The 25,879-nt window shown below is 27.5% G+C and overlaps 3 protein-coding genes across 3 annotated transcripts; 2 read left to right on the forward strand and 1 right to left on the reverse strand.

Annotated features, from left to right (window-relative positions):
• Window positions 1-15,826: 15,826 nt before the first annotated feature.
• On the forward strand, window positions 15,827-17,460 carry K444DRAFT_560745 (uncharacterized protein; the record flags this gene model as incomplete). The annotated part of the gene is made up of 7 exons (XM_024876911.1): window positions 15,827-16,006; window positions 16,137-16,247; window positions 16,302-16,417; window positions 16,477-17,047; window positions 17,098-17,224; window positions 17,278-17,334; window positions 17,395-17,460. Exons 2-7 carry the CDS (start codon window positions 16,163-16,165, stop codon window positions 17,456-17,458), a joined length of 1,020 nt encoding a protein of 339 aa, XP_024737654.1. The 5' UTR covers window positions 15,827-16,006; window positions 16,137-16,162.
• Window positions 17,461-17,482: 22 nt separating this feature from the next.
• K444DRAFT_612439 (imidazoleglycerol phosphate dehydratase) lies at window positions 17,483-18,513 on the reverse strand. The gene is made up of 2 exons (XM_024880132.1): window positions 18,121-18,513; window positions 17,483-18,055 (listed from the first exon to the last, which is right to left on the reverse strand). Exons 1-2 carry the CDS (start codon window positions 18,407-18,409, stop codon window positions 17,649-17,651), a joined length of 696 nt encoding a protein of 231 aa, XP_024737655.1. The 5' UTR covers window positions 18,410-18,513; the 3' UTR covers window positions 17,483-17,648.
• Window positions 18,514-19,711: 1,198 nt separating this feature from the next.
• On the forward strand, window positions 19,712-24,789 carry K444DRAFT_721190 (uncharacterized protein). The gene is made up of 5 exons (XM_024888513.1): window positions 19,712-19,833; window positions 19,907-20,332; window positions 20,389-20,439; window positions 20,495-20,951; window positions 20,999-24,789. Exons 1-5 carry the CDS (start codon window positions 19,819-19,821, stop codon window positions 24,751-24,753), a joined length of 4,704 nt encoding a protein of 1,567 aa, XP_024737656.1. The 5' UTR covers window positions 19,712-19,818; the 3' UTR covers window positions 24,754-24,789.
• Window positions 24,790-25,879: the final 1,090 nt, after the last annotated feature.

A 25,879-nucleotide genomic window follows, 5' to 3' on the forward strand; every position in this document is an offset into this window, starting at 1 on the left:
TTATAGATTATTATTATTCTTCTTCTTATATAAGATATACTAATATATCTTAGTAATTATATATTCCTAAAGATTAGTTTTTATTATAATTACTATATTAATACTATTCTTCTATTTCTTAATTAGTTTCTTTCTCTTATTAGTATCTATACTAAACCAAGTTTAGGTTCTTTCTATTATACTTTACTGCTTTACTAGTAAATTTAGTATTATATAACCGCGATAATATATATAGCTAGCTAGTATTTAGAATACCAAAGCTCTTATATATACGAGCTTCCTTCCTTAGTTTAGAATCCTCGGATTAAGAGCTACTTTACCTGCTTTCTAAGCCCAGAGCCCGGTTTCGTAATACTTTCTAGTATATATATATGGTTTATAGTAAGAGGGGTTTGAAGGTAAGGTAGTTTATAATAGGTTTATAGAAAGGGTTTAGTAGTAAAGATATTCAGATACCTGGTTTAGATACTAGATATCTGGTTTAGATATCTAGTTAAGATACCAGATACCTAGTTTAGATACCAGATATCCTAGATATCTAGGGGTATTAAGGGTATTAAAATAAATATTTTGCTCTTAAATATTTTGTCTATAATAAGAAATTTAGGAAGTGAAATATTATAATTCCGGGAGGGTCTAAAGCTTAAAGAACTCGATTTAATAGTAAAATTAAAGCAGTAATTAAAGAGCTTTAAGAATATATATAGGATATATATACCGGAAAGAGAATTCTATAAATACGGGTATTATATAAATAGAAAAAATAGTTTCTGAGAAAGTAGTCTTAAAGCTAAAAGAAGTTAGTTATAAAAAATAATAGAAGTTAAATAAATAAATAGTTAAATAGCTAGCTATTTATTAATTAGTAAGAGCTAAATATCTTCTTTATAGGCTATTAAATACTTTTATAAAATTAATAAATAGTTTCTTTCTTTAATATAAAATAAACTAGATTTATCTTAGGCTACTAAATATTTTTAGAACTAATTTAAAATTTTCTCTAATCTATATATATAAACTAATTAGTATTAGTTTACTAGTAATATATAATACTATTATATAGCTATAGAAATATTAGTTATATTAGTTAGTAAAGTTATTTTTTAAAAATGAGAATTATAATATTATAATATTAATATATAATTTCTAAATCTACTAAGCTTAAAGAAAACTAGTTTATTAGTCGAATTACTTATATAATTATTATCTATTATCTATATTCTAGTACTTCTAGTTATTTCTATATTATATAACTATATTATATAACTATATTATATAACTATATTATATAACTATATTATATAACTATATTATATAACTATATTATATAACTATAACTATATTAATAATAGTATTATTATATAATTATAAAATATTATTTATATAAAATTAGTAAAGTTATTATTTAGAAATAAAAATTATAATATTATAATATTAATATATAATTCCTAAATCTATTAAATTTAATAGAAACTAGCTATTAATTAAATTATTTATAAGATATAAAGTTATATAATTATATTTTATATTTTATATCTTATTATTTATATTTTATATTTTATTATTTATATCTTATTATTTATATCTTATTATTTATATCTTATTATTTATATCTTATTATTTATATTTTATATTTCGAATTCCGTAATTATATATATAATTTCTAAAGGAATAGCTATATTAATAATTAATATTTTCTTTTAATTTTATTATTTCTTTTAAAATTATAGACTAAAATAATAATTCTATTAATTCCTAGCTTATTAAATTTCTAAATTACTACTTTTTTAAATTCCGATTTACTATTTATTTTAAGCTATTTAAATAAATTATACTTATAAATAATTTCTTTTTAAATAAACTTAATAATCTTTTTATTAATTAGATTTTTTAAAGATCTAATTTTAATTTATTCTAAGAAGTTATTTTTAATAATAACTAATAAACTATATTTCTTATAATTTAATAATTTAATTATATTAATTTTAAAGCAATATAAAAGAAATATAGTTTTTATTAGATATAAAGCTTTTTTTAATTTTTTTAATTTTTATATTAATAGATTTTTATATATAATTATAATTATTTTTCTAATAATAATAGCTAGTTATTAAATAAAAAGTATTTTTTTCCTAATATATTTAATTTTATTATATAGCTCTTTAATAATAATCTCTTTTTATTCTTAATTATTAATAATAAACTAAAATAAATATATTTTAAATATAATTTTCTATAGTAATTAATTTCTTATATTATAGTTTAAAGCTTTTTTATTTAATTTTCGAAACTTGGCTTTAGATATTTCTTCTAATTTAGAAAGTATTATAAGATATTATATAATATTCTTTTCTATATTATTTTATATTTAAATTATTCTAAGTAATTAGCTTTTGGGATTTCTTAAAAAAAACTAGTTATATAAGAAATACTAGAATTGCCCTATTCTAGAGAATTATATATCGGAATATACTTATATTTAAATTCTTAATATTTAGCTTAAAATAAGAGAAAAAGAATTCAAATATCTTTTTTTGTATTTTAATAATTCTGGAATATAAAAGGCTTTTATTATAATTTTTTAAAGCTTAGAAAGAAATATAAAGCTAGTAGTTTTATAAAAAGTATTAAGAAAAAAAACCCTGGCTTTATATAATTCTTTTTTATTTTTTTTCTTTATTATTATAGATTTTCCCCGCTTTTATACTTTTTATAAATAGAACTAGCCTGTTTCTAACTTTATTATAAAGCGGGCTAAACTATATAAAACTTATTTTTATTATTGAATTTATATTATCTTCTTTTCTTAATTTAACTAATTAATTAATAGACCCGAAATAGTATTAATTATATCTAATAGTATTTTACTTTATAAGAACTTAATTCTAATATTCTTTTTATTTTCTAGTAATAATAATAATTAATTATAGATATTTCTATAAATAAGCTAGTCCTATAATACTAGTAATGAATTTATTAACTATTTATTATATAGCCTTTTTCCTGGCTTTCTTTTATATTTCTGGCTAGCTTTTATATATATAACTAGTCTATTTATAGATTATTATATAGCTTATAGAATTCTTTATTTTAATTATATAAATAATTATTTTAAGGCGTATTATAAAAAAAGTAATATAATATTTCCTTTAATTTATAAGCTTTTTTTATATTTCTCTTATTTCTTTATAGATAATAATTTATTTTACTAAATCTTTTAGGTAAATATTCGAATATATAATTATATTTTTATTTTTATATTAATTAAATATAAGAAGAATATATAAATTAATTTCTTTTATAAAATCTAGTACTTTTAGATTTATAATAAGCTTTTTTATTTCTAAAGCCTGCTATAATTTGCTTTATATATTAAATCTTTCTTTATATAGTTTTTCTTTTATAATTCGCTCTTTATAACTAATATATAGGCTACTAATTTCCTTTATTTAGATTATATAATTCTTTTATAGCTTATAGATATATTTATAAATTATAATTCGTTTATTATAATTTATAAAATAGCTTATAAATGTTTTATAAGTTAATAAATCGATTTCCGGATTTTATTTAATTTATAAATATATTTAATTCTTAAATCGGGTACTAATTATTATTATAAGAATTTTCTAATAAATAATAAGATTATAGCTTCTATTCCGAATAAATATATAAATATAAGCTACTATAATCTAGTATTTATAGTTTATAAAACAAGTTATAAGTATTTATAAATATATATAATTAATATTATATATATAATATATATATATTATTTTATTATATTTTACTTTTCTTATATAATAATTCGGGCTAATACTATAATTTATAGTTATAGGATTATAATAGAATCTATTAGTAAATATAACTCAAATAGTAAATATTTTACTAGTATTATTTTTATATTTATTTAGTTTTTTTTATACTTTTTTATATTAGCTATTTCTTTTAATAATATATTATTAATATATATATTATTTATAAAATTACTTTACTTTATTAGCTCTATTTATATTAGTAAAATATTTATATAAATATTTATACGAGATTTATAAATACTTTAATTTATAAAAATATTTATATAAATAATATTAGTTATTTTTTTTATTATTAAGCTTTATAAATAATAATTACTTTATATAATAACTCTTTTAAAACTTAATAATAATTATATAATATTTTAATAAATCAAGCTTTTTTATTACTTTTATAACTAATTTATACTAGCCTAAAATTATAAATTATCTTTTAAATAAATAATAAATAAATAATTATTCGAATTTTCTTTATTTAATCTTTATTCTAATAATATAAAAGCTTTTTATAAATTTTAAGAATTTTTTTTTTGAATAATATATAGGCTATATTTATATAATTAAATACTAGAAATATAGTCTCTTATATATATATATTTTTTTTTTTAAAAAAAAGATATTGTTTTTTTAATTTCTAATTTAATTAATAAAGTTATTTATATTAAGTTCCTAGATCTATTATAGAATTCTATAAATAAACTTATAGCTATAATAACTAGCCAGATATTTTATAAGCTATATAGCTTTAATAATAATTCGAAAGCCCTATATATAATTTATAAGATATTTATAGTTCTATTTATATATTAGAAAAAGTTTCCTAAGATATTTATAACTATAATAATTATTTATAAAAATAAATATTTCAAATACTAATACCGAAATAATAGTTATATATTTATAATTTATAAATTAGGCTTTTTAAATTAGAAAATTATTTTATATAATTTATATCTTTTCTAGAAATTTTACTTATATATTAAAATTAAAATTTATATATTTATAAGAGAATAAATTATATAATTATTATTATTTCAGAAATAAATAATAAGATTATCTAGTATTCTAAACTTATTATATAAGTCCTATAAAGACTTTCTAGTATTTATTTGAGTAATTAATATACTAGAAGTTTCTCTTAGTTTAATATTTTATAATTTACTTTTCTAGATAATATATAATCTGCTTTATAGCTAATTTCTTATTTAAATAAGTTATAAACCGGGCTATAAATACTTATTTAACCTTAATAGCTTTTTTAAATATAATATAATATATAAAAATAGCTATTAGTATTTATATTATAAATTTTTATAATATTCTATATAGGTTACTAAAATCCGAATATAGAAATATTATAAATAATAGTATAATATTAGCTATATTTATTATTATAGCCTAGTTTTGGACAAGCGGTTCTATTTATAACTTTTACTAATAGTTATATATAGTTTATAATTCTTTAATAAGCTTTATTTAATTAAGAATATTTATTATCTTATATATTATATTACTTATATTACTTATAACTTAATAGAAAATAATTAGAAATAGTTCTAATATTTTAATAAGACTATTTTATTAATAATTAGCTATAGTTTATAAATATTCTTTTTTATAAATATTTACTAGTAATTAATCTCAGATATATAAGTAATCTAGAACTAGTATAAAAAGTATTTCTATAATAACCTGGCCTATAAACTAGCCTATAATTTATTAATTAATTTCCTATTACCTTTAATTAATTCTTATTATAATTATAGCCTTTTTTTATTTAATTTTAGTCTTATAAATCTCTAGTAAATACTTATAAATATTATTTTATTTAAGAATATTTTTAATTAGATTATAAGCTATTATATAGCTAATTTATAAATTAATTATACTTATAAAATATTACTAGTAATTATAATATAAGTCTAGCTAAATATAAACTAGTATTCTCGCTTTTAAATAATTATAATAGTAATTATAAATAATTTATAAATTATCTACTAGTATTTATAAGGCTCTAGTAATATTAATAAAACATTTTTTTTTATAAAACTCTTTATTATTATTATTATAGTTAAGATAAAATAGTTCTATATATAATATTAATAAATATTACGGCTTTTTTTTTAAAATAAATATATATCTTATTTCTAATTTCAGATCTCGTTTAAGTTTAATAAATTATTTATAAATATAATTACTAAAATAAGCCAGCTCGGGGCTCTTTTGTATTTTATAAATCTAATTATCTAGAATAAGATATTTATATAATATAAATATTATTTTAAGGTAATATATTAGCTAATAATTAATTTATAATTAGTTATAAATAATATTCTTTTTAGAAAAATACCTGTAATTTTTAGAAAAAAACTTTATTTAGATTTTATTAGTAATTCTATATAATTTATAAGCTAATATAATATGGGCCTACTTATAGTAAATATAAATCTGGCTATAGTTTTATTAGTTATTATTACGAATTAATATATAGGTCTATAATAACTTATCTAAATAGAATTTTATAAACTAAATTAATAGTTTATTATATAACTCGTTTTTAAATATTTAGAAAAGAAATTAATTAGAGAAATATAAATATATCTAGTCAATTTCTTCGAGATTTTATTAATAAATAGAAATAAATTTATTTTTATAGTAGTATTAATTAGTTTATAAGTTCTAGTAATCTTTTTTATAATTAAGAACTATAGATTCCGATAAGGTTTATTATATTTCTTAAAGATTTTATAATTTAGATATTCTAATAATATTTTTATTACTATTAGTAGTAAAGCTTTAAAATATAGGAAATTCTTTTTTTATTAGGTTTTATATTTAATAGTTTTAATTAGGATAAATAAATTAATATTTTTATAAATTTTTCTTATTTCTTTTTAATTAATTATTAATTCTCGAAATATAGCTATTTTTTTAGTACTAGTTACTAATATCTAATTATTTAAAGTATTCCGTAATAAGTTATAAACTTTTTAAAATAGCTAATATTATTAATAAAGAATAATTTTTATATTTTTTAATATATTTTTATAACTATTTTCTAATTTTAAATCTTTTAAATTAGTTTAAATATTTATTAAAATTTTCTTTAGTTCTATTATTAATATCTACTAATTAAATCTTTTCATTTTTATTTTATATATTTCTATAACTAGAAATAAATTATAGTTATTATTTTTATTTTTAAAAACTATAGCTATTTTCTCTAATATTATTTTTATTTAATTTCTAGAATTTATAATCTTTTTATTTAGTTTTTTTTTATTTAAATATAAAAAGTATTTTTTTATCTAGTATTCTAAAATGCCTCTTTTAGGCTTTTATATTCCAGAATTCTTTCTAGGCTTGAATTTCAGGTTTTATAGTTTTAGAAATATATTTCTTTATTATTAAAAAATATTACTTTATTTTCTTAAGAAATATTTTTATTTAATATTCTTTTTATTCCCTTTTCTATTAAATCCGGAACTGCTTTTAATAATACTTTAACTAAAACCTTTTCTGTTTTAGTTTTTTTAAAAATATTATTAATTTCCTAAATTACTAAATCTAAAATAAAAAAATCTATAAAAAATTCCGGTATTTTTTATTTTTTCTATTATTACTATTAGTTATAATATTAGGCTCTGTTTTTCCTTTTTATTTTTAGTTTTCTATTTCGTATTACTTAATTTCTTAATTCTAGAAGCTTAGTATTTTTAATTATTATTTTCTTTTATTTTCTAGTATTTTTTAAAAATATAATAATTATAGTAATATAAATATTTTATTTTATAAATTATTACTTTTATATATAATATTTATTATTATTTTTATTAAAAATAGTTAATTAAATAGAATCTTTAGAGTTTTTTTAATTAAAAAAAAATTTATATTTTATTTCGTTTATAATTTTAGTTCTAAGCTTTATTATTTCTATAAATCCAAATTTAGTTCTAATAATAATAAATATTTAATAATCTATAATATTATATATTATTTTACTAATAATTTTAAAGATCTTTTCGAGGAAAATATTAATTTTTACTCTAGTATTAATTATTTCTTTATATTTAATACTTTCTTAAGGTTTTTAAAATATAAATTAAAGATATAAAAATTATATAATATATTTATAAATTAATAATCTTCGAATATTAATACTATTATATTTAAATTAAATAATTTTATTAGTATTAGATATTTGAATTAGTATTTCTAATTCCTTAAATATTTTATTTATTATATAAGCTATAGCTACTAGCTTTATAGATCTTCTAGTATATCTAATTATATTTACTATAATAGTATTTCTTATTTATAAAATAATAATAAAATAAATATTATTCTTAATTTATTAGTTTTGAAATATAATAACTAGATTTAATATTTTTAAAATATTAATAAATATTCTTATTTCTTTTTGAGTTTTTAGAAATAGAATAATTATTTTCTTAATAGTTTTATTAAAATATTATTAATTTTAGAAGTTTTATACTTATTATAATTAAAAGTATACTAGGTTTCTAAGTTATTTTATTTATTTCCTTAGCTAGGCTATTTTCTTATTTATTACTTCTTAGAATAGTATTCTTTTAGCCTCTTATATAAAATAGCTTTTCTTTTACTCTAGCTCGTTTTCGGAAAATCTTTTTAGCTATTTCTATTTTTCTTTTAATAAAAAATCTATTATAATACTAATAGAAATATTATTTATAATTAAATTTTAATATTATTTATTAATTTTAGAACCTAAAAAATTAGTAATTCTAATGTAATTTCTTTTAAAATAAAGTAGTTATTTAGATTCCCTATATATAATTTATTTGCTTTTATATATAAATTCTAGTTAGCTAATTCCCTTATTTTTTTCTTATTTAGTAAATTAGATATTTCCTATTATTTTTTAGATATTTCTTAAATTATATTTTCAAGTTATAATTAAATTCTTTTTTTTAAATTTAGGAAATAATTTAGTTAAACTACTAATATTTACTAATAAAAAAAAGGAAATACTTTTTTATTTAGATTTAAATAGCTCTTTATATTATTTTCTATTAAATTAGTAAATATATTTATAATTTATAAGCTTTTTTATTAGTAAATAATAAAATTAAGAAATATAAATATATTCTAAATTACTATTATTATTTTTATTTCTATTATAATACCTATAATAAATTCGTTTTCTTGGTTCTAGATTTATATTATAGGCTATATTAATTTAAATAGTATGCTCTAATTATACTTAAAACTAACATTTTTTTAGAATATAATTATTTAGAACTTTTATTTATTTTAGTTTAATTATTATAGTTATTATAATATTTTTTATAATCTCTATTATAACTTCTAGTATATTTTTCCTAAAAACTCAAATTATATTTACTAGATTATTAATACTATTATTCTTATTATAATTAAGTAGATTATATAAATAGGCTATAGATATTTTCTCGAATTATAATAATAGCTATATTAAATTATTTCTATAAGTTCTTTTAAGTTATAATAGTAATAAATAGTTTTTCTAAACTTTTTATTAGCTAATTAATATTATCTTTTTTAAATTTGCTATTTTTACTAAATTTTATATAATTAGTTATAAACTGGATTCTTTTTTTATTTATATCTATAATAGCTTTAGGAAATATAATAAAAGAAACTAGTAAAAAATAATTATTTTCCGATTTAGGAATTATATTATAGATTATTATATTTAAGTATTCTCATTTAAGTCTAAATATATTTAGATTATTAATAATATTAAAATAGTATTTCTTTTTTTTATATTAATTAAATATTATTATTCTTTTATATATTTTATTATATTTATAAATAAGAATATTTATAAACTCGAAATTTATATTTTTAAAAATATAATTTTTTACTAAAATAAATAATTCCCTTATATATTCTCGGTATTAAGTAATTTTATTTATTTTTTTTCTTTTTAATAACCTTTTTAATACTTTATTAAATATATTAATATAAGACTTAAAAAGATTTCTCTATTTTAGACTTATATAATAATTTAATTAAGAAAATCGCAGCTAATTTTAAATATTTCCTAGTTATATTTCTAGTATTCTTTTAATAAAGCCTTAAAAAACTTGATTTTCTAGTAATTTCTTAAACTATTAATATAATATTCCGGTATAGCCTTAATTTAATTTTTATAAATATAAGAAATATAATAAATAATTCTTTATTTTTTAGTATTATTAGAAATATAATAGTTTTTATATATATTTATATATTATTTTAAGAATATAGAAATATTATTTCTCTAAAGCTATAATATTCTAAAAGCTTTTATAAATAGTAGATTTAAATCCGGTATTAGTATATATTTATTCTTAGTTATATTAATCTTAATAATTTTTTCTATAATTAATTATAAAGTTTTTATATTTAAAATTTCTATTAATAAGATTTTAAAAAAATTAAATTCTTATTTAAATATATCTTTTAATTTAGGAACCGGAATTTGAGAGAAACTAGTTAATAATAATAAATATAATCTAGATTTGAGTTTTAGTATTAGTAATAATAAAATAATAGTTTTTCTAGTTTTAATCTTATTAGTTATATTTCCTTTTCTATTTTAGTAACTTAATACTTATAATATCTTTTCTTAATTTTATTAAACTAGAAATATTTAATAGTACTATTAAGAATAATAATAATAATAAATATAATTTTACTAATTTCTTTAATTTTTCTGAATTCTTTTTTTTATTTTTATTTAGTATTTTTTCTTTTTCTAGAAGCTTTTCTAAATTATTTATATAATTTCTTATTTCTAATTTCTTTTTAATTCTTATTTCCGGTTTCTATTTATTATTTTATTTAAAATTAAAGGTATTTTTTCTTTTAAATATTTCTTTTGGATTTAGAAATAAGTTTTATTATTAAAACTAAAGCTATTTTTATTTTAGTTTTTATTATAACTAAAAATAATATATAAATTAATAATATAACTTTATTTCTATATATTAAAATCTATTTCTAATTGAGATCTAATTTATATTATCTTAATATAATATTTTTTATTTTATTTCTTTTATAATTAGCCTCTATTTTTATTATTCCTATATATTATACTAATAATTATATCTTATAGCTAACCTATATTTAAATTACTAAATATATTAGAAATTAATATAAAATACTAAAATTAATATTTATATATTTTTAATATTTTAGCCTTAGGCTTAAAATATTATAATAGCTCTTTTTTTCCTAAACTTATTAAGCTAATAATCTGCTTTATAGCAATCTCTTAGAACTTTATAAAAGTATTACTTTAATTATAAAGTTTCGATTTTCTTTATATTATTTACTATAAAATATATAAGAAAAAAACTATAATAAGACAAAAACTCATATAAAATATACTAAAATATAAAACGTAATTTAATAGCAAAATAATAAAATTAAAGATATAAATAATAAAGTATAAAAAATATATTTATTATATAAAAACTTAATTAATTAAATATAAAAAAGAAATTATTATCTAGAATTATAAAAAGCTAGTTTTTTTATATAATTCCTATAAGTTATATATAAAAGGCCCTAGCCTTTATTATATAATTAAAATATTAAAACTATTAAAAACAAAGCGATTTTAATAGAATACGGCTTATTATACTATATTAGTTAAAAAAAAGAAATAAACTAAACCTAAAACTTTTAATAAATAATAAAAATCCGAATACTAGTTTAAATATAAAACTAATAAAATAGAAAATAATAAAACAAAATAAAATAATTATTTTAGAGAAGAAAATATTATATAAGAAAATTTCAAGAAATATATTTAATAATAAGAAATAAAAAACTTGAAATATTATATTTAATAATATTAAAAAAAGTAAATATATTTATAAGAAATTATTTAAATAAAAATTAATATTTATTTAATAAAATAATTATCTTTTAAAGAAATATATAATTAAAATTTAAAATCTATTTATAAATAAGTATATTATAAAATAATTAATAGGTTTTATAAAACTTCTTATATATTATATATTTAGTAAATTACTAATACTTTCTTTATAAAAATAAGAAATAATAAAATAATAAAATATTTAAAGCAAGTTATTTTAATTTATAAAATTATTAAAAGTAAAAAGAATACTTTTATTATTTAAATAAATAAGAAAATTTAGAATTTCTTTTAAAAGAAATATAAAATTAAGAAATTTAAATTTGAATACTATATTTCTACTTAATTTTATTTAATTTCGAAATTCTTATTTTTAAATCTAATATTATTAATTTAAGTTTAATTAATTATAATTATAATAGAAATTGCTTAAAATAAATTAAATAGTTTAATATTTAAAAGCTTTTAATAAAAATAATAAAAATATTATAGTTTTAATTTTAAAAAGATCTAATTAATAATTATTTTATTTTAGTCTTTTAATTTTTAATAATAAATCTTTTATTATAGCTTGGGTTTTATAAGTTATTAAATAAATATCTTTTTTATTTAATTATTTATTTTTAATTAGCCTAATTCTATTTTTTGAAATTGTTTTTTATAATTAATATAAAGGTAATATTATAAAACTAGTATAGTATAGCAAGCCGTATTTTATTAAAATTGCTTTGTTTTAATAGTTTTAAGGTTTTAGTTATATAATAAAGGCTAGGATCTTTTATATATAACTTGCGGGAATTATATAAGAAAGCTAGTTTTTCTATAATTCTAAATAATAATTTATTCTTTATATTTAATTAATTGAACTTTTATATACTATATACTATTTATACTTTTATTTCTATTATTTTATTATTAAGTTACGTTTTATACTCTACTATACTTTATATAAGTATTTATTTTATTATAGTTTCTTTTTTATACTAGCTATTATTAAAGCTTTAAATAGCGAATTTTATTTTAATAAAAGAATTAAAACTTTAGTTATATTTTTCTTGTAAATTATAAAAAGGTAATTATTTTTAATAAGAAGTTCTTTTTAAATACTAATTATTCTTTTATTTATAATAAGTTTAATATAAATAATATAATTATAATAGGCTAATATCTAAAGAAAGTAATAAAAGCAAAAGTTTCTAATATATTATATATAATTAAGTAAATAAATGTTTTTAATTAAATTATTTATAGATTTGAAATAATAAATAAATAATACTTCTTTAATAATATAAATAAAGATAAAGAGTCTAATATATTACTTTATAAGCCTTTTATTATAATTCTAATAAATCTAGTTATTATTAGAAATAAAATATATAAAAATAAAGTCTTTTATAAAATTATTAAAGCTTTTTATTAAGAGCTTATTTCTTTTATTAAAAGTTAATTCAAAAATATTAATAGTAATATAAAATTCAAAGAAGCTATTTATTTGAAATATATTAATATATTTTATAATATAATATATTATAAAAAGTTTCTTTAATATTTATTTATAAGACAGAAAATAAGTAATAATTAAAGGCAAATACTAATTAATATAATAAATTATATTAGATTTAGTATAAGAATATAATTAATTAGATCCGAATTAATTTTAAGCAAGTTTAAAAGTATAAAATAAAATAATTTAAAGATAATAGATTATATTTAAGTATATTAAAAAGAATTTTAAATAGCTAATAAAGAAGAATTCTAATTCTTTTATTATTTCGAACTTTAAATAAAAGTTTTCTATTAGTTTTTAATACTTAAGAAATAAGTATAAATAAATAGGGAATTAAATATATTATAATAAGTTATATTTTATAAAAATTGTATTATTTTGGCAGTTTTAAGGTTATAATTATATAATAAAGGTGTGATGTGTATAGGGTCGCACGTGATTAAATGGCATGTGACGAACCTCGGATATTGCGGGTGTCGATCAGGGAGATCGACAGCCCTTTACTGTTACAACCAATTACTGTTTACATCATAAGCATTAGGCTTACAAATCACTAATTATATGTACGTCATCGGGGCCTCCTATTTAGAGGAGGCTTCCCTGGACCTCACAGGAGGGACAGAGATTAGTTCTGTACTGAATTTGACACTGTGGTTTCACCACTCACTGATTCATTCTATTGTCTTATTGCCTACCAACAAATACCTCACAAAAGGCTAGGGCCTTTTATATATAACTTGCAGAAATTATATAAGAAAGCTAGCTTTTCTATAATTCTAGATAATGAATTATTCTTTATATTAATTAATTAAGCTTTTGCAATTATATACTATTTATACTTTATTACTTATACCCTTATTCTTGTTATTTTGCTATCAAGTCACGTTTTGCGCTCTGGTATACTTTATGTGGGTTTTTGTCTTATTGCAGTTTCCCTCCCATAATATATGCAGGCAAGCAGTTATTCTTCTTGGCCTGTAAAATATCCCTTATGGAAGGTAGAAGCGCAGACTTCCTGAGTTACTTAACTGCTGCTTAAAAGCCTAACCCAGACTAGTATTAATATTGCTTATAATTAGATTGCCAGTAACCAAACCTATAGGATAGCAAGAACTCTCCCGAGGGCTGAATAAACTATAAGATAATTGCTGTCGCGACAATCTAGAGCATCGAATCTAGAGTAGCAAATCGAGGGTTCTGGCTCTAATCGGCAGTGCTGTCAAGGCTTTTAGCTATAGCGGGGCGGCCGAAGGGGCATTCTAACGAGTAAGTGGGTCTCGGTAGGGAGGGGCCGACGGCGTATGATAAAGCTATGACCGAGCGAGGGAATGTTAGGAAAGAATAAAGAGGAAGAGGGTTAAGCAGCGGGGTGGCGAATTTTTATAGACGTTGGGAGCGGCGATTAGCCCGTGCATGCACCTTGCCTGGCGCGGCAGGCGCCAAACCCTGGGAAGAAAACACTGTACCCTGAGATTACTTATTTAAATAATATTTTAAATTTAATATTTAATATTTATTAGGGCTATAATAAAGTCATAAACCGAAAACAATTTTATTTATATATTATATATAAAATATATAAAATAACTCTTTTTAAAAATTCTTTTTATATTATTAATAATATTATACGAATTTTTAATAAAATAAAGTATTTATAAAGGCTATAAATAAAAAGCATTAATTAATATTAAGTTATTTAGTAATATTTCTTCGGATTTATATAATAAATTAAAAACTAATTATAATATATAAGTAATTTCTTTAATTATTTCTTAATTATTTAATAATTTATTTTTTATTTTAAATATAATTATAATATATCTTAAGCTAAATTTAATTCCTCGAATATTAGTATCCCTTCGTCCGGTAGAAACTGTCTACGCTAGCAAGGGGGGCCTGGCTTAGGGCGAAAACGTGTGCCTTTGCTTAGAAACCTATTAGTTATCTATTGCCTTTTCGCCCTGAGCCAGGCCCCCCTTACTAGTATAGACAGTTTCTACCGAACGAAGGGATAGCTAATTCTAACGCTAATAATTTAAATATATATATTTATAATTTATTTTTTAATATAAAAAATAAATTAATAACTTATTTAAAAGAAAAGAAATAAAATAAAATTAACTTAAATTATATTAAATAATTACTTAATATTTTATTAATAAATTTTTATATATTACTATAAATTGAGCCCTTAAATTATAAGAAGTTTAATATTACTAAATTTTTTATTTTAGTTTTTATAGTATTTTTAATAGTAAATTTTTATTTAAATAACTTATAAAGCATTATAATATAAATTAATATATTCGGGCTTATATAAAAATTCTTTTTAATTGAATTTAATTGAATTTATTATATAATATAATATAATATAATAATAATAAAAAACTTGTTTTTAAATTTATTTAACTTTAAATTAACTCGGAAATATATTTAATAGGAATGAGTTATATAAAAAGTGCGAGATTAAAGTTGTTCCGATTCAGTATTTTATTAGTCTAATAAAAGTGGGATATCGCTTCGTGGCGTGATAACTGGCATAAGAACCTGCACGGCCACCTCATCAGAGCTTCAATACCCCGCGTCATTACACACCTCTTGCCCTTTAAGACTCTCTTCCCCGTCTCCCACCCGCCATCCTTCTACCTTTGGATTCTTTCGGAAAGAAACACTATTGCCAAACTCCGGACATTCTAAGCTTTATATTCAAATTCATAGACTACTATCTTATTAGTTGTAATCACGTGTTCAGCGCACGCACGCTTCACTAGGTTTAGCGTCATACAAGGGGTATTTAAACTCTCCCACATACCATAGATTCTCCCTCCTTAAACATCACAATACTAATTCTTTCCACTATTACTTGGACGAGAATACCACTTCAATTATATAGTATATTAGACTAACTGATATATCTCAGGCGTTGTCGATACATAAGGATCAGTCATGGGCAATGAGCATACAGAGTATAGTGGGGAGATCGACGTACCAGTTGAAGCTATTCGGATAGTCGATCCGAGCGTATTAGCTAGTGAGTACCTTTTACAAAATAATTCATCGATCTGGAGGTCTAACCAAGCTTTAGAACTACCTCAGGGTACTATTATTACGAGTGTCGCCGCACATGGAGCGAGTTTCTGGACTCGCACTGCTAAGCTTGACGCGTTCCTGAATGATAGACCAAAAGAGTATTTTCTTAAAGTAAACTGTCTCCAATTTTTACAATGACACCCGTGACGCTAACTTTGGCTTTCGCTCAGACATCTCATGGGGACCGTGGAAAAGGCATGATGTCGGGCGAATTCACCTCTATGTCGTTAATGTACGAAGCAAACCCAGACTTAGTCCCGAAGCCGATTGCCTGGGGAACATATACAACAATCCCAGATGTTCATTTCTTTCTTTGCAACTTCCACAACATGACCGACGACCTTCCAGATCTTCACTCCTTCCCCGCCATGTTAGCCAAATTGCACCGCAATGGGTCATCGCCAAACGGTAGTTTTGGCTTTCCGGTGAAAACGTACCACGGGCAGACGCCAATTGACCATGGATGGTCCGATACATGGGAAGAATACTTCAAGCGCACAACGACTGTTCTCCTCAGGTTAGAGCAGGAATCCCAAGGGTTAAATAAGGAGCTTCTTGATATGGCGGACCCTTTTCTGAATAAAGTAATTCCGAGACTCCTGCGACCGCTTGAGACTGGGGGCCGGAGCATCAAACCCTGTCTGATCCATGGTGATCTGTGGTATGGCAACGCAACCATGGATGGCGATTCGGAGCTTCCAATCATCTTCGATGCCGCGTGCTTCTACGCACACAATGAATGTAGGTGGTTTTCATAGCCATAATCAAACACGTTCCTAACTCGAGAACAGACGATCTCGGGGTATGGAGGGCCACCTGGAACAAGATTGGCAAGCCGTATATTACTCGGTATCACAAGCACTTCCCAATTTCTCCTCCAGAAGAAGACCATGATGACCGCAATGCTCTATATGCTACGTAAGATCTTGTCTTTCCTCTTTGCCTCGATGCTGCTGACTTCTGGTGGTCAGCCGTGTTGGTATCCTAGACTCTATCCTGTACAAAGGGAACAGTGGCTATAGAGAAAAGTAAGTTTGCATTTTCTTTTTATTCCAGCGAAAACAAAATCATGCTCAACGGCAGATTAGGCTCATTATTGAAATGAAGAAGCTGGTGGAGAAGTTCCCTGGAGGATATGAAGGAGCAAGCTGAACGAGAAGCTCAGAAATCAATGACTTGATCAATGTAATTTTCAAGATTGCGATAGGACTCATACCTCTATTGCTCTCCTGGAACAATGACGTTCAGTGGCATGAGTACAAACAAAGATAGCATTACTTTTCTGTCTACACAATACCTAGTATTTAAGCAAGCCTCAAAGAAAAGGAGTCAAAATAGGACATCACAATACCCCTTTGGTACTAATAACCTCTCCCTCTTTGCCCGCAATCCTTTCGGTTGCCCGCCTGGCCGCAACAGCCAGGGCCTTAAATGCCGCCTCGGCGCGATGATGATCATTATCCCCCTTCAACACATCGACATGAAGCGTTACGCCTGCAGTCTGACTGAAGCTCTGCAGGCAGTGTGGGATCATCTGGGTTGTTAAATCTCCGATTTTGGCGTTATTGAAGCCGAAGTCGCCAACAAAGAAAGGGCGGGAGGAGATGTCGATAACAGCGCGGGCAACAGACTCATCGAGGGGTGCGTGGGCATCGCCGAAGCGTCGGAGGCCTTTGCGATCACCTAGGCATCTCTGAAAAGCTTCCCCGAGGCCAAGGAAAGTGTCTTCGGCTGTGTGGTGGTCGTCGACTAGTTGGAACGAAAGTGTAAGCCATAGGTAGTTCAGTGATCTGGGAAGGGGATAAATGTCGTACTGGCCAGGTCACCATGAGTCCTGATACGCAGACTCCATCCCGCATGCTTTGCAAGTGCATGCAGCATATGATCTAAGAAACCAATGCCCGTCCAGATCCAGATCTGTTGGGAGTTGGAATTCTGGCTGGCATGGTGTTCGGTCGTCTGCTTTGGGAAATGGCTTGGGACTTGAAAGGTCTCGGGGAGATGATCAAGGGGACCGCCGTCGAGAGAGAGAGAAATCTGGACCTTGGTCTCTTTAGTGATACGCTCGACGAAGAAGGTACGAGGCTTGTAACCGGAACCCATGGCTCTCCAAGAATTGATGAAGACCACCGAATTGCTAAGATGAAATAATGAGAAATGCCAGGGACGAGTTGAGCGAGCTTTGATGATTTTGCATTCATCCCCGGTGCGGAGAAGAAGCTGCATTAAAAGTCCGCCAGCAGTACCCACTTCTTGGGCTGCAAGGGGTGGTGGCATTTTTGTACTACGGATAGGTACATCGTCCCGATTACGCGCGCTGGGGGTATCAGAAAAGACTGGTTGTTGATTGCTTAGCATGACACTCTGGCTTTATTGGAGCGCCTCGCTGCAGGATTGCAAGCCCAGAAGTGACGGGTGATCGATCGATAGGCCCCGGGCACGATTCGGAAGACCCCTTCCCCGGGGCTGTGCCGACGCCGGAGACTGCTTTGGGTATCGGGCCGCTAAAATATTGGCTGAGGACGCCAACTTGCCTGTCAATCTTCGCATGTCAGCTCGTGCGTGCCAACTCGGGAAAAAGAAAAACGACACCCCCACAGGTGTTGATTGGGGTGTCGATTGGGGGGCCGGACTAGCCCACTAACCCAAAGTAGAGGCGCTCGGACAAGAAGACGACAACTCTGGCTTTTTCTTTGATTTAATTCAATTTATAAGGAATTATTAGAATTCAATACTTGTTTCATTTCCTTATAGCACTAATTAAGGGCTATTTAAATATAAATTTTTCATAAAATTTGGATTAGTAATAGCTCTTTAAATTAAAGAAGTTAAAAATTTCACATTTTATAACCTAAAGATAAGCTTAAGAAAGCCTAGAAATTTAGTAAATAAGTCCCTAAAACCAGATATAAGAGCTCTATAGGCTTATAATTTATAGGGCCCTATAAGGCTCAAAAACTAGAACTTAATTAATTAGTATATAAATTCCCTTAAATTAAAATATTATTTTAAAGAATCTCTTTATTATAAGTTAGAAAGCACGTGATTATAATATAAGGGCCATAATATGCTAGCTTAAACTTAAGGTTTTTAAAGAGCTTAGGTAGCTAATTAAACACCCCTGCCCCAATCGACACCCATAATCGACACAGGGGGGTCGTTTTAGTCTTTCCCGATGGTGTGACAATATTACCAAAAAGTACACGCCAACAGCCCTGCAACTGCGTTTTTCTGCAGCCCTGATCACCACCCCCCAGCTCAACGCCTGCTGTCTGTCCGCATGCCTTCACAAACAGAAGTGTGGGGGATGGTTCTCGGCTGCCAAAGCAGCGCATGCTCATTGTAACACGTTCACACCAAGTTTGCGTTCCTACATGCATTTCGCTCTCTACAGTTCGTGCTTCGGAGTAACCCACTTGGCATTGCGTTGTTAATTGCTATGCGTCATCCCGTGCGACGTGGCCTAGCAGAAAGCTACCAAACGCAAGGTTCGAGTTAACGCTAAGGCTGCGATGGATAGTGACGAGGTTCGTTTCCGCACCTGTGTCATCCCATGAGCTATTCACGCCTGACCATCTGCTTACCGGACACAACCATCAGTTCGATCCAGAGCCGCTCTCACAGCCATCTGGGGCAGTTCCTCCTCGAAGAAAATCGACCACGCTGTCGCGAGTGTTCAGTGGACTATCCATCACCAGACGCTCAAGCGAAAGCTCTGAGGATAAACGAGGGAAGTTCGGGCTGACCCTCATCTGCGATCGTGCCGACCCTATCGTCGACATCGTCTTCGTCCATGGTCTCGGTGGAGGTTCACGAAAGACATGGTGCAAAGGAGATGACCCTGGACTATACTGGCCCAAAGAGTGGCTGCAACGAGATCCAGAGTTCAAGAATGTAAGGACATATGGCTTTGGCTATGATTCGGATTGGGACACGAGGAGGGGCTCACAACTCGACGTCCATGATTTCGGCAAGGCGTTGCTCTCCGCACTGCTAAGAGACCCTTACATAAGGAGAAGTCAGAATGTGAGCATTTTGGCTACCCATCAGCCTGGTAATTTGCTGACCAGTCCGCTTCGTAGCTTCCTATTATTCTCGTCGCACATAGCATGGGTGGTCTTGTTATTAAAAAGGTATGGGTGAAATCTCTCTGGTTTCAAGTGAGTCTATGGCGTTAAAATCCTCCAGGCATATCTCCTGTCCCGCAACGATCCTACGTTCCTAGAATTGGGGAAACGGTTCTATAGCATGTACTTCCTAGCGACTCCTCATCACGGTGCTGCATCTGCTGAGCTTCTCTCATTTGTTCTTCGTGCATCCTTTTCTGGAAGCCTTCCATTCTTGGCAGACTTGCATCAAGACTCTCCCTCCATTCAGCAGATCAACGATGAGTTCCGTCACTGCGCCCTTCAACTGAGTGGAGGCATATATTCCTTCTACGAGACACAACCTACGTCCCTGTTTGGCATCGGCGAGAGAATTATTGTGAAGAAGTCGTCGGCCATGACCGGTCTTCCTAACGAACAGTCAGCGCCATTAAATGCCAACCACCGGGGAGTGTGCAAATTCAGTTCTCCTTCCGATGATAACTTTTTGGCCATCAGGAATTCTTTTTTGATAAATGTAGATAAAATAAAGGAAGCTTGTCAGTATTTTCCTCTCGGCCACTTTGCTGGAGCTAATGCTATTTAGGGGATTTGAAACATCGCGAACAGCTTCGGAACCAGAAGCGCCAATTGAAACGGTTTCTCTGCATATCCGAGCAACTGGAGGATGGACTTATTGATACGGACGAGCCTCGAGCAGATGGTTCCTGTGAGTGGCTCGTCACAAATCCCAAGTTCCGACAGTGGCGAGACTCATCATCAACTAATCCGCTCTTTTGGCTAAGTGGCAGGCCGGCTACGGGAAAGACTTTCTTGACAAACCACGTCAGAGAACATCTCAACGAATTGGGAGCTGATTGCAGCACCTATTTCTTTCGAGAAGGGGACAAGACCTTGTCAGCATTGAGTAGCTGTCTTTTATCTCTTGCGTACCAGATGGCTTGCTCCAACGTGGCAATTCGGCAAGCATTCCTCGAGATGCAGGAGGACGACGTTCGGATCGACAGAGACAACTACCAGTCGATATGGCGTAAGCTGTTCCAGGGGGGAATCTTTCGGACAACGCTCTACAAATCTCACTACTGGGTAATCGATGCTCTGGATGAATGCAAATCCCCAGTCAACTTCTTCCAGCTTATCCTCAAAACTGAGCACACCTTCCCATTGCGTATATTTGTGTCATCAAGGCCGAGCAATGAATTACACAGTCAACTACATGGGATGGAACCTCCAGCTCAGATTCATTTGATATTGCCAACGGATACTCTCCAGGACATCAGGTGGTATGTCCAAAATCATACCGACTTTCCCTCGATGCAGAACCATAAGACCCACCAACAACTTGTAGATACCCTCGTTGAGAAATCAGAAGGTGTATTCCTGTGGGTGAAGCTTGTGCTGAAAGAATTGAGACAAGTCTACAGTGAAACTACTCTGAAACGAATCCTAGAGGATATTCCTAAGGGAATGGACAAACTATACTCAAGGTCTTTGGAACCGTTGACAAAAGATTCGTACGGTACACCTCTTGCCAAGGCAATTCTAACATGGACGGCCTGCGCGGTGCGGCCTTTATCAACCACGGAACTGAAATTTGCCCTGCAGCTCCATATACAGGACAACGTGTACAATTTGGAGAATCAAATCGCTACCCTGTGTGGACACTTAGTATATGTCGATCCGCAATACCGTGTCCTTATGGTCCACCAAACAGCGCGTAGCTTCCTTTTAACTTCGCGAACGAATTCTGAATTTGCGTTCCTGGAGCAAGAAGGCCACCGTCACCTTGCCCTCACTTGCTTGAAACAACTGGTTCACGATGATCTGAAGGCTCCACAATCTCGAAGGCCAAGTGCCAATCTTAGTACCACTTCTCGATCGCCCTTTCTTGATTATGCCGCCAAATCTTGGTACGAACATGTCAACAAAGCATCCTCCGCTGACACTGAGCTGTTGAATTTGATTTACAAATTCCTCAGCTGTCGTCATGGGAATGTTTTGACCTGGATCGAACATATTGCATCGGCTGGAGACCTACATCATCTGATACAGACCGGAATGGTTCTCAGGACCTACCTGAAACGAAGAGCGATTTACTTTCCGATAATAAAGAAGGAAGTAGAGACTATCGACTCTTGGAGCACGGACTTCATCCGCATAGCTTCGAAGTTTGGACGCAATTTACTGCGGTCGCCCCCCTCAATCTATCACATCATACCTCCTCTCTGTCCTCGTGAAGCAGCTCCCTACCAGCAATTCGGTCGGTCAACTAGGGGTATTTCCGTTCTGGGGTTGTCTACAACATCTTGGGATGATTGCCTTGCTACCATAGCCTACCACAAAAGCACGGCTACAGCTGTCGCTTGTGGCACAGCCCACTTTGCCATAGGAGCTTCAGACAAAATGGTCCGTCTATATACCACCTCCACTTGCCAGGAGTACGGCAAGATGGCACATGGTGAAGCGATCAGGATGCTAGAGTTTAATAATTCTGGACAGATGCTCGCCTCTGCGGGCAGACAGTTGATTCGTGTCTGGGATGTCGCTGACAAGAAACTGATCGCGGAATTCAAATCCCCCAGACCGGGTATAGCAATGACTTTCACACCGGATAACAAGTCTTTAATGGCTGCTTGCCACGACAATCAAATGCATACCTTCGATATTGCCCGCAGTGAAAACTCCGAGTCTGAACCCTGGTACATTGACGTCGATTCGGAGCCCATCTACAGAGTTCCAGACACAGCAGCATTCTCGCTAGAGCATAAATTACTCGCAGTCGTCTACCGAGGCAGTCACATCCATATTTGGAGTTGGGAAGATGGCTACCTCGGGTGTTGCAAGAAACCTCAAGCCGATCAAGAACTCCTTCCATTCCATGCAAGCTCGCTTTGCTTCAACCCCGCGCCGGAAGCAAACTCACTGGCAGCAGCATACGAGGGTGGTACCATTCTTATCTTCGATCCTGTTCAAGAGGATGGTAATATCAAGGCATCACACAAGGCGGATACGGATACACAGACTCTGGCTTGCTCTCCTTGTGGTAGGACACTCATAAGCGGCAATTCTCGTGGTACAATCCGAATCTTCGACTTCGAGGCTTTCGACCACCTGAGGCTGAAATTACTATATGTCATTCATGACCGTGACAATAACATCCGTAGCTTGGCCTTTTGTGCAGACAGCCTACGTTTTGTAGACATGGGAGGCCAGCAGACGAACATTTGGGAGCCAACGGTCCTTGTCAGACACGACGTCAGTGAAGAGATGAGTGAAACTGCATCCATCGAGGTACAAGAAATGTGTATCCCGCAAGCTGCGGAGATCGACGTCATCACAACCATGTGCGTTGAGTCTTCAGCGAGGCACATTTTCTGCGGCACCGAGGGCGGATCCGTAAAGGTTTTCAGTTTGACCACAGGAAAACAATTAAGAACCCTTTATATCCACTCTAATGGTGTTGGCATTACACAGCTCTCCTTCAGCGGCAATAAAGCCATTCTTGCGAGTGCTGACTCCGCCAGTCGAGTGCTCATCTGGCAGCTGGCCCCTACCTCAGACAGCTGGAAAGCTAACTCTCTCCTACTAGAGCAACGCATGGAAGACCCGGTCGAGAATATCCTCTTCAACCCTTATGAAACCCACCTACTCATTGTCACAACCCTCATTGACAAGCTCTTCGCCCTCTCAGACCCTGCCAGCGAGCCTATCTCCCTCACTTGGACAACCCGCAACGCCGGTATCTGGGCTCAGCACCCAACGAATCGGTCCCAGCTACTCTTGATCGTCCGCTCCACCCTTCGTATCTACACTTGGAACTCGCTAGGACTGCTCACCGCGTCAACTGGCATTCCCCTCCACGTCGAGGACTACCTGCCTTCCGACTTCGAAATCCGTGCCTTCCATGTCGGCTGGGCTGGCCGCATTCTTGCGACCGAGTACTCAGCCCTCAGCCAAAGCCGCTCACATATTCGTCTTCTATTATGGAGTGCCGGGTTATTGGTGCCGGAAACGGAGCGCCTGGGGTCAGTGATGGGTAAGACTGGGGAGGGGTTAGCCGGGTTGGTGGGAACATTGGGAATGATAATTTGCATGACTGATAGCCTTATCCTGTTCCTCGATGATGATGGGTGGGTGTGTTCCCTTGATGTAGGGGAGGTGGGGAGCAGATTGACTTCTTATAAAAGGCACTTTTTCTTACCTTACGATTGGCTGAGTACAAATGATGAGCTGTTATGTAAGTGCTCTGAGAAGGGGGACATTATCTTTGCCAAGGATGATGAGTTAGCAGTTATTAGGAAGGGATTAGAGTGTGGAGAGATAATTGAGTTTAATAATTAATAATAATAAATAATAATAATAAAAGTTAAAAAATAATTAGTTCTTTTATATTTAATTTCTTTTAAAATAAAATAAAATAAAATAAAATAATAAGTTCTTTTAAAAAACTAATTTAATTAGGCTATTTTATATAATATATATAGGGTTATATGTAACTTAAGGGCATATAATAAACCTCGGATATTACAGATATTAATTAGAGAGATTAATGGCCCTTTAATATTATAACTAACTACTATTTATATTATAAGTATTAGGCTTATAAATTACTAATTATATATATATTATTAGGGCCTCTTATTTAAAGAAGGCTTCTCTGAACCTTATAGGAGGAATAAAGATTAGTTCTATACTAAATTTAATACTATGATTTAATAACTTACTAATTTATGCTATTATCTTATTACCTCCTAATAAATATCTTATAAGCTAATCTCTTTACCTTTAAAGAAGGTAGTTTAATAAGTAATTATATCTCGAAATCTGCGAAATATATAACCCCTTACTAAAGCTATTTCTATAGAGGAAATTAACTAAATTAATCCCGATACAGGTAATAGTAAAGGCTTATATAATACTTTTAATAGGGCCCTTTAGGAGCTTCCGAGAGCTAGTAATAATAACGGAAATAATTCCGGTAATAATTAAGATATCGAGATTAATACTCGAATTACTATTACCTAAGTTATAAAATAGAGCTTATATATTAAAGTTAAAGCACTCTAATAAAAACAAGAATTAGTAAATATAATTAACTAATATATCCTATAATTAAAGTAATATAAGAGTATTTTTAGGGATATTTTGCGGTTTACTATATCTTATAGAAACTCTATTTATAAGTCTATTTTATCTTTATTCTATTTTCTTTAGTAATTCCTATTAAAGAACTTCCTAAAATAGAATTAAAACTTACTTCCTTTCCTAATATAATAAGCTTTAAAAGTAATCTCGATATTATTTATTAGAAGTTACTATATAATATCCTAAAGATATATTTGAATTAAAAGATGCTTTTAAAATTCGAATATCTGACTTATATTATAGAAAGTTCCTTAAGAAATAGAAAATATTCGTATTTTTCTAGAAAGTAATCTTTAGAACCTAATCTTGAACTTATAATAAA

Source organism: Hyaloscypha bicolor (genome assembly GCF_002865645.1).
Source record: "Hyaloscypha bicolor E unplaced genomic scaffold K444scaffold_58, whole genome shotgun sequence".
In the NCBI taxonomy this organism is placed as follows: domain Eukaryota; kingdom Fungi; phylum Ascomycota; class Leotiomycetes; order Helotiales; family Hyaloscyphaceae; genus Hyaloscypha; species Hyaloscypha bicolor.

Bases quoted from the DNA above. Each gene is read 5' to 3' on its own strand.
- K444DRAFT_612439 (XM_024880132.1), bottom strand. From the start codon at position 18,409: ATGGGTTCCGGTTACAAGCCTCGTACCTTCTTCGTCGAGCGTATCACT. The intron at 18,056-18,120 runs GTACGACATTTA...CGTTCCAACTAG, and splicing joins GACTCATGGTGACCTGGCCA to TCGACGACCACCACACAGCC.
- K444DRAFT_721190 (XM_024888513.1), top strand. The intron at 20,440-20,494 runs GTATGGGTGAAA...AAAATCCTCCAG, and splicing joins GTGGTCTTGTTATTAAAAAG to GCATATCTCCTGTCCCGCAA. The intron at 20,952-20,998 runs GTCAGTATTTTC...AATGCTATTTAG, and splicing joins AGATAAAATAAAGGAAGCTT to GGGATTTGAAACATCGCGAA.